Here is a 13,479-nt window from a genome sequence, read left to right as displayed (position 1 = left end):
CATACCAAGAAGTGTAAGCCAACTTACAGGGCAAGAGTGAATTGCACTTCTGATCAGAAGTTAGCTCAGAGACTAATCCCCTCCTTTCTCCACCACTGAGACACCCTCCCCAACCCCTGCAGGACGACGGCCCGCTCGGGGAACAGGGATGACAATTGAAAATGGCTCAGAGTAAACATTAGGAGTACCTTAAAAATTACTGATAGTCAAAGCACGTATCAAATACAAAATAACAAAACAAAGCTGTTGAACAGGGATTAAAGACGAGACAGGTACACTTACATTCTTGCTTAAATGTGAAATACTCTGTTAAATGTCTACATTCATGATTCCCACGAAGTAAAAACAGTGTTTTGGGGTAAAGGATTTTCAAGGCCCACAAGTACAGCACACACTGCAAAGCAGAAACGAGAAAGAGAATCATAATTTATAATTCATTACGAAATTCAACCACTATGCTCCCCCCCAACACTAAAAAGAAGCAGCAGCAGAAAAAGTACTCTGCATGAAACATGTTTTCAACACTTAAACTTCATCATTCATGTATTTATTACGTGCAAACATCTCTCTGTCCTGAAACCCGGACTAGCAGAAGCTAGTCTCAGTGTTCTCTGATATCAAAGTCTCTGACTTTGGCTAAATAAATCCCTGCTCAGCCTTCAGTTGTTACAGCTATCGAGAATGCCATGCACCTCCAGAACAAAATGCGTACACTCCACCTGGAAGGCCAGGCAGAAATCTGCTGTGGAAACCATTTCACCGGAAGATCTGCATATCCTGCCTGAAGAAAGACTGTTGCCCTAGAACAATTTAACCCGCACTTCAGGAAATACCTTAGCTTCCAGTATTACAGAATTTCTACAGGAATACTTGTAAGAAACACTTGCTTGTTATTTATGCTGTTCTGCACAAATGGACGAGAAAGAAAAATCCACAAAACTCTTGCATTAAATGCAGTTACTACAAAGCTTCAGATAAAGCCTTTTGTCTTTCCAGACTTCCATTTGAGATGACACTTCTTGTAGACATGTTTTTAAAAGGTAGAAAAGAAGACTTGGAGGGGCAGTCTGTGCTGAGACCTCTCGAGAACATCTGAACAAAATAGTTGTTTTGAAACAAAATTGACATGGCGCCAACGTCAAAGCATTAAGAAACCCCTGACAGATGAATAAATTTGCAACCTTCACAGAATATTTATCCCTTGCATGGTGGCCCTGGCCAGGCACCTGGCTGACAAGCTGGCAGCTCCAGGGAAGCCAATGGAAATGAGGCATGTCCCATTTCATCCCGCGAGACTGCTGGATACACTCAGCCTTCCCACTGCTGCCAAGCTGACGAGCCCACAGTTCAGAAGAACGTGGCGAGGACCACGATGGCCTGGGGAAAAGTGAGCTACAAAACTGTCTGAGCGATTTCTCCTCCAGCCCTTCCTTTCGTAAATACCCACCAACTGCACGACTGTTGCACAAGAAACAAAAGGTGTCAAAATTCAACACTTTCATGTGCAACCATCCCCTAATTACCTCCCTTCATTCTGTTGGGGAGTTTAGTTACCTTAATAACCAACAGCCTGGAATCTGGAAATGTACTTCTGATAGTGGTTTCTGCCTAGGGGAAACCCAGCATTTTGTCAGTTCCATGCCTCTAAATATGAACAGTATGAATTCCCTTCTATGATTCAGAATGTCTTCATAAAAAGAAATAGAAGATTTATGTTAATCATATCTGAACATTTTGATCTCTGCTCTCATTTGCTTTACAGTCATCATCTTAAAGAAAACATAATGCCACTTTTCCATTTGTGCTAAAACTCACGCTATCTATAGATAATTACACAGCAGCAGGGGTTTTACAATGCTGCACTTTGTCTTGAATTTATTGTGCGTAAACATCTAGATGCTCTGTCTGGACTCCGTAATTTGTTTATTCAGAGGCTTTAGAGGTAGGTTAAAAAGTAGAGAAGATACAGGCAGCAACCTCCAGTACTTAAAAAAATATATAAATAAATAAAAAGCAATCCTCCCACTTGGGAAGGTAAGGAAGGGCTCCCAGGCTCACGTTGCATGTTGCCTCGTCCACCTACCCGGCGCTACTGCCACCCCAGGTTGCAAGATGAAATGTCCAAACGCTATGCGCATCATGTTGACCTAGTGGGAAATTACGCTGTTGGGCTGCAGGCTTTAACGGCCTCCAGTTGTACCAGGGGAGGTTTAGATTGGTATTAGGAGGAGTTTCTTCATGGAGAAGGCGGTCAAGCCTTGGAACGGGCTGCCCACAGAAGTGGTGGAGTCCCCATCCCTGGAGGTACTTAAGAGAGGTGTGGACATGGCTCTGAGGTCCATGTGTTTGCGATGGGACGCGGCAGGTCAGGCTGATGGTTGGACTTGATGAACTTGAAGGGCATTTCCAACCTAGATGAGTTTATGAATTACGTGCTGTGGCTCAAAACAACCATGAGGGGTGTGCTTAGGGAAGGCTGCATAGACAGCGAAGACTTGGCTTGGAGGATTTCACTTCAATAGACAAGAAAGCCTGGACTCTCCACGTTACCAGCAAAATTCTCCAAATCTGACAATGACTGCTCAGTTTCATCATTTTTCCAAGAACTCAATTCTTTTAACTTATAGTTTAATGCAAAAATTTGTTTCTAAGGCCTAATTTACATTCCTGGGGGGGAAATGTCAATCCTGAGTATGTTATTCCCTGGAGAAGAATGTTTAGGAGGGGAATGATTTGCCTGGCAGCTATGCAAAAATGGGAAAGAACTAACCCCCCCCAGACTGAGAGTAATTCCGATATAGCAGAAATATCTGCTTATCTAGCTGTGATAATAGCACCCCACAACATAGAAATCCTATGAGAGACATGGGATCACAATTAGAAAGTACTCGGGAATTAATCCTCACGACCCAGTAGCCCAAGGCCTCTTTAAAGTTCATTTTATGATTAAAGCCTGGCCAGATATGCAGAAAAAGCTCCAGAAGGTGGGAGGATGGAGTGAACAGCACGGGTAGTATGAAGGTGTATGCCAGGAGGGGGGATGAGAAGGAAAAGCAGAGAGCAAAACAAATGGTATACACAGAGTACTGGGTAGTAAGGCAGAGCGGGAGACAGAGGGACCAGGACAGAAAGGAGAGGAAGAGAGACAGAGGCATAGCAGACAAGGAAAGCTACCTGTGTTGCAGCCTAAATCCTAGCAGGGACAGGCTTTGAGAAGATGTTTTAAGTGTGGCCAGGTTGGCCACTTCAAATAGGAGTATCCAAAGTGGAAGGAGGAGGAGAGATTGCTGTTACAAATTCAGAATAGGGGAGTTGTGGCTTCTCAGAAAGCTAGTTCCCTGATAAATGAAAAAGTGTACCTCATGGGGATTACTCTACAATTATCGTTACGGGCAAAACAGACAGCATAGGAAGATTCATAAAATTTATTACCTATTGCTGACAGGCTGGAGCGGTGAGAAATGAAGAAACAAGCTGGGGGTCACCTTCCTCCATCCACTCTCTGAGTGGCACGGGGGGTGCCGGGAGTGGGGGCTGCTATCAGTCTGTGGCGCTTCGTTTCTACTGCTTCTTCACGGTCACTCTTCCCCCTGCTCTGCTGTGGGGTGCTGACCTTCCTGGGCCGGTCCTGTGTGGGTTTCTCCACAGGCAGCAAAAAAAACGGGCTCTTTGGGAGCTGCTCTGGTGTGGGGTCCCTCTCATGGAGTGCCGACCCTCCTGGGCTGCTCCCGAATGGGCTGCAGCGTGGAGATCTGCTCCACTGTGGTACACCATGGGCTGTGGGGGGGTCTGCCTTCCCCACCAGGGGCCTCTCTGTGAGCCATGGGGGTCTTCGGCTCAGGCACCTGGAGCACCTCTGCACTGCATTCCCCCTCCTCTGCACTGACCTTGGTGTCTGCAGGGAGGTTTCTCACTCCTCACTCTCCCAGCTGCTGTTGTGCAGCATTTTTTTTCCTTTTCTTAGGTGTGCTCTCATGGAGATTTAAACTGCGTTGCTCATGGCTTGGCTCTGGGCAGTGGTGGGCCCCTTTGGAGCCGGCTGAAACTGGCCCTTATCTAGCAAGGGGCAGCTGCTGGATTCTTCTCACAGGGGCTACCTCTGCAGCCCCCTCCACGACCAGAACCTTGCCATGTGAACCCAATACACTGGGGCAGCTAGGTCATTACTGGCCTGTAAAGTATCAAGGCTTAAATTAACTAATGAGACCCTGTGATGGGGGTAGAAGGGACTGGGATAACAGTGCCACTTTTTGGGGACACCACGCTGAGACTAGGGACAGAACAATCACTGGGCAATTATTGTATGCACCTGAGGCAGGGACTAACTTGTTGGGAAAGGATTTTATGATTAAATTGGGCATTCAAATAGTAAATTGTTAGACTGGAATAACAGTGTTATTAATGGGGTGCTCTCAGACCATGAGAGCAAAGATACATTTGCCTTTGAGTGGGAAGACCCTGAAATGGGGTGGAAGCAGCGATACAGACGGACAATTTTATCTCAGGGGTTTACAGGGCCACCCATTTATTTGGGCAAGTTCTAGAACAAATTTTGGAGTAGTTCCAACCTCCAGAGGAGGTGTCACTGTTACAATATGTGGATGATCTTTTATTGTTAGGACAGGAGAAAACAGTTGTGAAGGAAGCCACTAACAAACTATTCTACTTTCTGGGAAAACAGGGCTTGAAAGCATTGGAAAACAAAATAAAATTCATAGAAAGAGAAGTCAAACATTTAGGGCATCTTGTGTCTGAGAGAGAATGAAGAATAAATCCAGAGAGGATTCAGGGAATTGTTGAGCTACCCCTACCCAAACCAAAAAGAAGTAAAAGTTTTAAAAGAAAGAGGTTTTTAAGGAATTAGGAGCCACGAAGTCCAAAGGAAAACAGATACTCCCTGATGGGAGAGAAATGCTGAATAAAGTGCTAATGAAGCAAATATTTTACATGAAGAGGGTCATTGAGGAATTCAAGCAATGTGTGACGCTGTGCTATGGAAATATGTATGTGTAGGAATACATATACTCCGGCTGAACAAGTATGCAGGAGTTGTGTAGTATGTCAAAAGGTAAACAGGAAAATTATCTGCAGTCAGAACAAGGGGTTTAAGAACCAGGAATTCAATGCTTCCAAAATGTACAGGTAGATTTTACAGATCTCCTTAGAGTAGGTAGATTTAAATACTTGCTAGTCTTGGTAGATCATTTGTCAGGGTGGGTGGAAGCTTCCCCTTCAGTATCTGCTACTGCAAACATAGTCACTGAATTCTAGAACAAGTAACTCCCAGGTATGGAATTGTTGAAAATACTGACTCTGATCAAGGAAATCACTTTATGTCAGAAATATTGCAAGGGCTAATGTGGACTCTAGGAATTACTAGGAAATTTCACACTCCTTTGCATCCTTCATCTTCTGGAAGGGTGGAGAGGATCAGACAGTAAAGAAGTAATTGACTAAGTTCTGGAAACTCAGCTTCCCCAGACGAAGTGCTTACCTTTGGCACTTCCCCAAATTCAAACTGCACCAAGAAAAGATGTGGGAGTTTCACCATATGAAACATTATTTGGATTGCTGTACATGGACAAAGGGAATGAGCTACGCAGTTCAAAACAAAAGATGCTTTTCTTAAGAACTATATACTTAGCCACCTATAATTGCTCACACACTACCATTTTCACCCCTCAGTCTATTTTCACAAGTGTTAAAGGTGCATGGTGGCCCTCGGGGACCACTCCGGCAGCCCAAAGGGAGCTGTGTCCTCTCTCGTGCTCTTCCTCGAGGCTCTGTGCAGGAGATGCCACCTGTCACACAAGGGCTGGGGGATGGGAAAGAAGCACTCACACAACCCCTGAGAACTGGCAAGAGTTGTTTATTGCCAGGACATCTTGCAGGCAAGCCTGCAGGATGTCCGTGAGATTTGGGGGCTCCAAGCTAATGCTTGGGATGGGGCCTGAGCCTGAGCAATGAGTAGGGAGCTGGCCGGGCACTCCTGTGATGCAGTTTGTGCTTCCTGATGCCACAGAGTGAAGATGTGCCGGGGTAGTCCCAAGTCTGTTCTGGCTGTGGTGGATCCACTTCAGTTGCCTCCTCTGGTGGATCCAGCCCACCGTGCTGGGCAGGAGGATGAGCCAGTCTTTGCCTGGGACTGCCCAAATGGGACGCCTTCGATTTGGCATGTTTTCTGGCCAGGGTGCCGCACCAGGGGGTCGACCTGTTCCACCCTGAGGTCCCATGCCGCTGTCGGCTTGATGTTCACGCCTGCGGCGCCAGTGATATTGCTGGTATGTGTCTGTGGGCTGCGCACCAGATGTCCCTCAAGCACTGCTCCTGGTCAGCTCCTTCCTTCTTGGTGCTGCTCTGGATGGCATGGCTGTCCTCGCAAACCAGGCAGAGCCGCTTCTCGCCTTGCTGCCTCCAGTCTCCTAGTAGCTGAGCGAGTGGCGGGCCAGCAGCAGGGGCCCTGTTTTATAGGGCCCACGAGGCAGTGGTGGCCACTGTGACCTCAGCAAGCCTCTGTGATGGAGTGGCCCACGCGTGGCCAAAGGCGGCTGTGTTGGGAACAGCCTGGGAGATGTCCTCACGTGGGGGAAGGAGGAGGGTTGGGGGGGCTGAGGGACCCTTTTCTGGGGCTGGCTCCCCCGGGCCATTTCGCTTGCCTGAGAGGAAGGCAGCTCCTTGACCACAGGGACTGCCCTGCACCTCCAGTGTTCCACACGACATTCTCCAGCTCAGGCTCTTGCCTCTCATCAGTGTAACACAGAATCACAGAAACATTAAGGTTGGAAAACACCTCCAGGATCACCTGGTCCAACCACCCCCCCCTACCACCAATGTCACCATATATGTCACCAATAACCCATGTCCCCAGGCACCCCGTCCAACCTTTCCTTGACCATCCCCAAGGATGGTGACTCCACCACCTCCCTGGGCAACCTATTCTGGAGCCTGACTGCTCTTTCTTGTCTATATTATTAATATTATCTATAATATATTATATGTTATTAATATTATTAATTTAATAAATATTTTTAATATTTAATGTATTTTCTAAATATCTGTTTTCTAATATCCAACTGACATCATTGAGATTTACTACTTCAAAAATGATAATTGTGCTTTATGTAGATCCTTGAAAAAATAGTAAACATGGGGGAAAATAAATGAATGGTGAGTGAATTAGAAAACGCTATTGTAAATATCTCAGCTATAATTGAAGAACTAGAAAATAAGTTTGATAAGCTTGCAAAAATAGTACTCCAGAATCAAATAGTATTAGATTTATTAATATAACCTCTTAAGGAGGAGCGTGCACTGTAATTAATACTAGTTGCTGTATATATGAGATCAAATGGGACAAATTTGACTGATCTCAAAAATATTTGGGGAAAAAAAATACAGAAGGTCCTACACAGAGTAGCTCAAGATGACAATTCCTGGGGATTTAGAAACATTTGGGAGAAACTAACTTCATGCTTACCTGAACAGTACTGGCTCAAACAACTATTTGTTGGTATTGTAATAATAATGGCATCGTATACCTGTCATCCCCCGTGACATCCAAAGAAGAATATTGCACCTTAATGTTGGAAAACTCAAGAATGCGGTATGTGAAGAGGTACAAAAACAACAATGGGATTAAGAAAAGAAGAGGGGGGAATTGTGAGAAACAAAGTTGTGTTTTTGCAGTAGATAATTATTTTTCTTTATTCCAAGGCAGCTGTGTAGTCATCATAAGGAGAAATGCTAAGTAGATAAGTGGACAGTAGAAGGCCTCACTGCTCCAAAATAAGGGAGAAGCTTGAGAAAAAGAGGATGAGCAGTGTGAGAACAGTAAAACAAAGATCACCAGTTCTCAAAAGAAGAAATGAGAAATTAAAGGGCTGAAAAAAAAAGAAAAATTGTACATATATGGTATAGAGGAGTGTCGAGTAGCTTGTGAACCTGTAGTACTCAGCCAATGAGGAAACAGGGGAGGCGATCAGGCATCAGGTAATAGGGAATAAAAGGTTATGATTTGTTTACTAAAATGCGCTCCTGATTGACAGGACGCCTGCCATTGCAATCGCGAATAAAATAGCTTCACAGAAGATCCTGTCTGAAGAAAATTATTTGAGATTTTTCTCACATAAGCAAACTTGTTTAAAACAAACAAAAAAATGAACATTTACTGAAGTCAATTTGCTGTTGAAAATCTGAGTTTATAACCTCTGATTCTTTGGTAGTGTTGCTTCCCAGTAGCAAAACTTCAAAATCTCTTCATTTCTCCAAGTTCTGTTATTATTAATAATACACTACACGTCATCTTTGCTGTGGCTCTCCATAAAATGTACAGGAGTGACTTTGCAATCCAGATGTCCCTAAGGTCAGAACAAAGAGGTGATCTGCCCAGCTCCCACAGTAGTCAAGCTGTTTTCCTGCTGAGGCTCTGGCAGCCTCACCACCAGGAAAAAAAGGTCTATGCAATTAAGTGCTATGTAAGCCTAAGAAGCATATTTTCAAAATGGACTAGGGATTTAACTCCATTGTTGCATGCTGAATTGGAGCCTTCTCACAATTTTAAGTCTCAGCTCCTTCTGAAAAGGGAAAACAAGAGTCCCAGACCTCCTTCCACAAATCTCACATTAAGAGCTCAAAGCAAGTAACCTTGAAAAAGTTACCCTTTCCACTAGACTGCAACCACAGCAACACAGCCCTCTGCCTCCTGTGTGCTCTTTCACTGATGATGCCAAGAAGAAAAAGCTGTAGCTTATTGCTAGCTCCACAGCTTTGTACGTGTAACAAAAGATAAACTTCCTCCAAATGACCGATGCCATTGGGCACTCCCCCGGCACACGAAGTTCAATGTGAAGAAACACAAAGCAATTCATACTCAAAAAGATAATTTGAGCCATACGTTACTAAGGTCTCTACTGACGCTCTCTGAATAGTGTTTTAGCACAGCTCCTTCACTCTACCTAACACACATCTCATCTAAATATAAAAATTGCATTATTTTAACTGCACTGCAGTAACTGTATCATTGCAGTACCTAGCACAGATGCAGCTTTCTAAAATGGAATAGTAATCCCGAAGGAAACTGTGCCTTTTTACACACATCTGCACTCACACTACTAGTAGCACTCATTGTGGCATTATTTCAGAGACAAAGACAGGTTGCATCTGTAACCAAAACACATGCCACTGATGCAAATACTTTTCTGAACTACCTACATCAACCACACCTTCAGCGACAACTTACAGTTCTTGCCACAAGTCTTCTTTGCCAACGTGCTCTTATTTTGCCTGTTCTTTGTGTTTCAAAAAGAAGTGCTCACATATGTAGAGGTTGCATGTTTAAAAAATAAAAAGGCTACTGCTGTGGAAATCTACTTCTCATGGACTAACAGTGAAACCGTTCCTTGCGGTCGTGGTCTCAGCTGGTTCCAAAATGTTGCTGAAGAATTCAGTTCTGATCATTCAACCTTTGTTTAATTTATTGTTTTTAAACATCTGCTGAATATTCCCAAGCTGCTTTGGGAGCTTGTTTTGACACTTGCACAGTACTTTAGCACCTCTAGATTTTCATTACTGAAACACACTCTTCTTGCTGGTCTCCCTTATGGTTTTATTAAAAACGATCACATGCAAAACATCGCTACTTGCCTTGTACTCTTTTCTAGTGTTTAAAACACATTACACCCATTTCAGCCCTTGGAAGGATCTCAGTTTATATCAAAAAGGTGAGAAGATATATATATATATATTTAATGTTCCACTCATTCTCATTAGTACTTTCTAAACAAAAATCTAAGTGCTGGCTCCTAGCTCTCTTTATTGGACCTTGTGTCTTGGCCCCAGCTGTTTTCTATGGAAAAAAGTCCCAGAGAGACGTGGAAGGAGTGAAGGGAAAACAGTGCAAGTGACCTTCACACCGTCCTGTGCTCTCTCCCTGCATCCCAAATGTGTTCTTGGTATGCTGGTGGCTCACTCTGGAAGAGCTGATGCAGGCTGCTAGCTGGGCGGACAGTACTGACACAAGCAGGTGTTCTAATCTGGGAATCTGATATAGAGAAAAATAACTTGAATTTGCTGAATTACTGAATATTCAAGGTTCTGAGAATTATTGCCCAGCAAAAATAAGATCTTACAAGATGCAAACTCTTAATACACAGAAACATATCCGGTACTGCCACAAAAAAAAAAAAAAAAAAAAAAAAAGGGGCAAGAAAATTTAGGATAATGAAGTTCCTAGGACTTTATTTGCTCTGAAAGAAGTAAACAAAACAATTGACTTCAATGAACTCCTGACTGACCAAAAATATTTCAAGCTTTTTATTACAAAACATTCATATTCTAGAGTTATGGAGAAAAAGGTGCTTATTCCTCCAATAAAGCCCTCAAAAGTGCACGAAGACTTGAGAGATGGTAAACACATGACTTCACCAGCGTTCACTTCACCCACAGCTTACTAACATGAATTTATTATATGCAGCTCTTTTCTTGGGAGAGATCAGTCAAATTCTAAAAGCTCAGCGTTCGTTAGCATCTGAAGTGCCAGGTGCTTTTTTAAACTGAAGTAAGGTCGGATGGTCAAATTCCTGATCTTCAGACTTACTCCAAACACCTCACTTTGTTCTTGCCAGAAACACCACAAAAGCAGCTTCTGTTTTTGGAATGTCAGTCTTTGTATTTGGGAAGTGAACAAGTGATACAAGTGATACATATTTTGAACCTTAATTAAGCACATTTCCACTTTTGTTCATTTTGAACTTTTGTTTAATTCTACATATCTCAACTGTCTGCTCTGTCAAAAGTGATCAGAAGGGTATGCAATTAAAATTTAAGCCTGTGTGTTTTTATGTGGGATTGAGCAGGAAGAGAATTCTAACAGTTCCTTTACGTGATATTAATGCATTACATTTGGCATTTACTGTGATTGTCATTTTTCAAACGCTGATGAAAAGCAGTCTACATGCATACTCCTTTGCACTGCATTGCATTTATGTCTGACTTTCAAAAGAGTTTTCAGACTCAGGTATAGACCAGTTGTTCTTCCTTACAATCCATTCCTGCAGAAACACTTACAATCTAACTGTTCTTTGGATTTAAAAATAGCCCTCTGTTATGATCATTTGGATTTCTTTTATCCATGACCATAAACTTGTTTTAAAGGGAGAAGTGAGGGGTTTTTCACTCTGGAGTCAAAACCCTGGAACAGTGCACAAGCACAGCCTGGAAATGTTATCAGTTACAGAGCTGAGGAAACAAGTGCACCACATCAGATACTGCAAGTTGCAGAAGTCTGTTTTTCTAAGAGAAGAAACGCTCAGGCTCTGCCAAAAGGTCAAATGGAAAAGAGTGCAGCTAAGGGATAAAGATTTGGTCTGTGCCAAGAAAGCTTGTCTCATTGTATCTACAATTTTGCATTTATTTATTTATTTAGCTATTGTAGTTTCTTTACTAGTCTCTCATCCTGCAACACGGTGCTTAGAAGTAATTTTACAGGCATAAAACACCCTCTACAAGCAACGGAGCTAACACTGCCTGGTAAAAATGGAGCACACACGTGAAGGATCGAGCCCTTAGATCAAAAGCTCTGCAGGGCAAGGACTGTCATTTCTGCTGAGCACCTTATACAAATACTTTTCTCTTTTCCCCTTTGCATTATCAAATGCCTTCCACCTACCTTATGCAATTTCTTCTTCTGTTCTTAGTGATAATAGCTTACATTATATAGTACCTTTCATCCAGAAGAATCCCAAATGCTTTGCAGCCCACAGACGGGGATTATCTCGCCCACTGCCAGAACTCAGCTAGGTTTAGGCTCAATGGTGTCACTTTTACGCTAGATAGCACACGGCAATTGAAGGGATTTTTAAAAAGCTCATATTACTCGTGATTAGTACCTTGGACCACCTACTTAATTCTTTTGGAAAGACCCCAAAACTGTGATTGTGGCACGTCTACATTGGCAGAAAGAGGAGCCAATAGCTAGATGGAATAAAGATCACGGGGTGACTGGCATGGTGGAAATACGTACTGAGGCCAGGCTGGGTTGTTTTCCACCATGACTTCTAAACCAGCACAAAGTCCTGGCAAGAGCTGGTGCCTGCTAGACGTGCTCAGGACCCCTTCTCCACCAAAAGCATCCCCCCAGCCTGCCAAAGTGCATTCCTCTCCATTTTCCTCTCCTTGTCACTACTTATTCTGCTGAGTTCATGCCTGAATGCACAGCTGTAAATCCAAATACAGTTATGAAATAGAAACCTTCCTCTTCTTTCAAAGGCATTGCTTAATCAAGGTGACAGGTGGGGACAATCAGTTATGCACCAGAGAAGTAGTACTTCGAGAATCCTACATACAAAAAGGAATAATATAAGGGACAGTTCAGGTATTTCCTTTGCTCTAGAAGCCAGCACAGCTTCCAGTGAAAAAGCAGTGTTCCAGAATGGAAAATCTAAATGCAGAATATAACTTGCTAAATGTGCATGTGAAGATTGCAAAATAAATTATTTTAAGGGGCTTGTTCCCCACCCATAAGCTATTTTGCCATGTTATATGGCTTGCTCTTGTCTGTAACCAGTAATAACCCTAAAGCAGATTTTGGCAAACTGTCAGACAGGCACTTGAAAGCTGAAGCAAATCACTTGTTCAGTCTCTTCTAATAAGAAGTATAGAGAAATGGAGACAAAACTCTAATCTTCCAGATACAACTTGGTTCAGTCAAAGTCTTCAGGAGATAAAAATTAGGCTATCGCAACTGAAAAATGGTAAAGCAAGATTCAGTCACACAACAACGTAAGCCTGCAAAGGCATCTTCCACACTCCCACCCTTCTTCCAGCAGTCCAGTACGGCAATCCACGCAGTGATGATTTAGCCCGCAGCTCACCAAAGGCCAGAGAAGGGAGAAAGCAGACGCATGGTACAACAAAAAGCCTGATCGCAGCATTGACTTCAGAGTAAGATTAAAACCTGACTATATTAAACATTTATGGTATGTGGGCTAAAGAACCTTGCAATTTTGCACTTGAAACAGTGTATTTCTACTTGTAGAATGTATCACCTCCCAAAGATGCTGTTAACACTTAAAAGTTTTTAAAAAAATCAGCCAATAAAGCAGAAGTAGTTTTATAGAATCTTATTTATAAGAATCTTCTGTGCATAGTATAAATATAGAACTGGCAAGATAATGCACTGATCCATTTTACAAACACATTGCAAGTAACTCGGCTGTTTGGGACTACATGTTTTTAGATCAATATGACAGAAGTGTACTAAGATATCGTTTGTAAAACGAAACAGCAGTGTATGCTGCCATCTTAACTAGTCACTGCTACACAACCGTGTATGGTAGGACCTATGTTGTATCTAACGTAACTCCCTTGGCTTAGAGGGAGTTCAAGTCTGAACTCTTCAAAGGAAAGACACAAACTGTAGCTCAAAAGCTGCTGCAAGGATTTCTGATGGACCATTGAGTGGTCAATCGGATTTGATCCAGA

The 13,479-nt window shown here is 43.0% G+C and overlaps 1 protein-coding gene across 7 annotated transcripts in view; it reads right to left on the bottom strand.

Annotated features, from left to right (window-relative positions):
- Positions 1–13,479, bottom strand: part of PPP3CA (protein phosphatase 3 catalytic subunit alpha) — a 200,651-nt gene that overhangs the window by 50,799 nt on the left and 136,373 nt on the right. For all 7 annotated transcript variants that reach the window (XM_035324052.1, XM_035324046.1, XM_035324050.1 and 4 more), the window contains exon 4: positions 283–394. In XM_035324052.1, the coding sequence (XP_035179943.1) occupies positions 283–394 (112 nt within the window). The remainder of the gene's footprint in view (positions 1–282; positions 395–13,479) is intronic.

Source organism: Oxyura jamaicensis, chromosome 4 (assembly GCF_011077185.1).
Source record: "Oxyura jamaicensis isolate SHBP4307 breed ruddy duck chromosome 4, BPBGC_Ojam_1.0, whole genome shotgun sequence".
Lineage (NCBI taxonomy): Eukaryota > Metazoa > Chordata > Aves > Anseriformes > Anatidae > Oxyura > Oxyura jamaicensis.
Note: the sequence above shows the minus strand (reverse complement) of the source record. Positions and strands in the feature narration are given on the sequence as shown.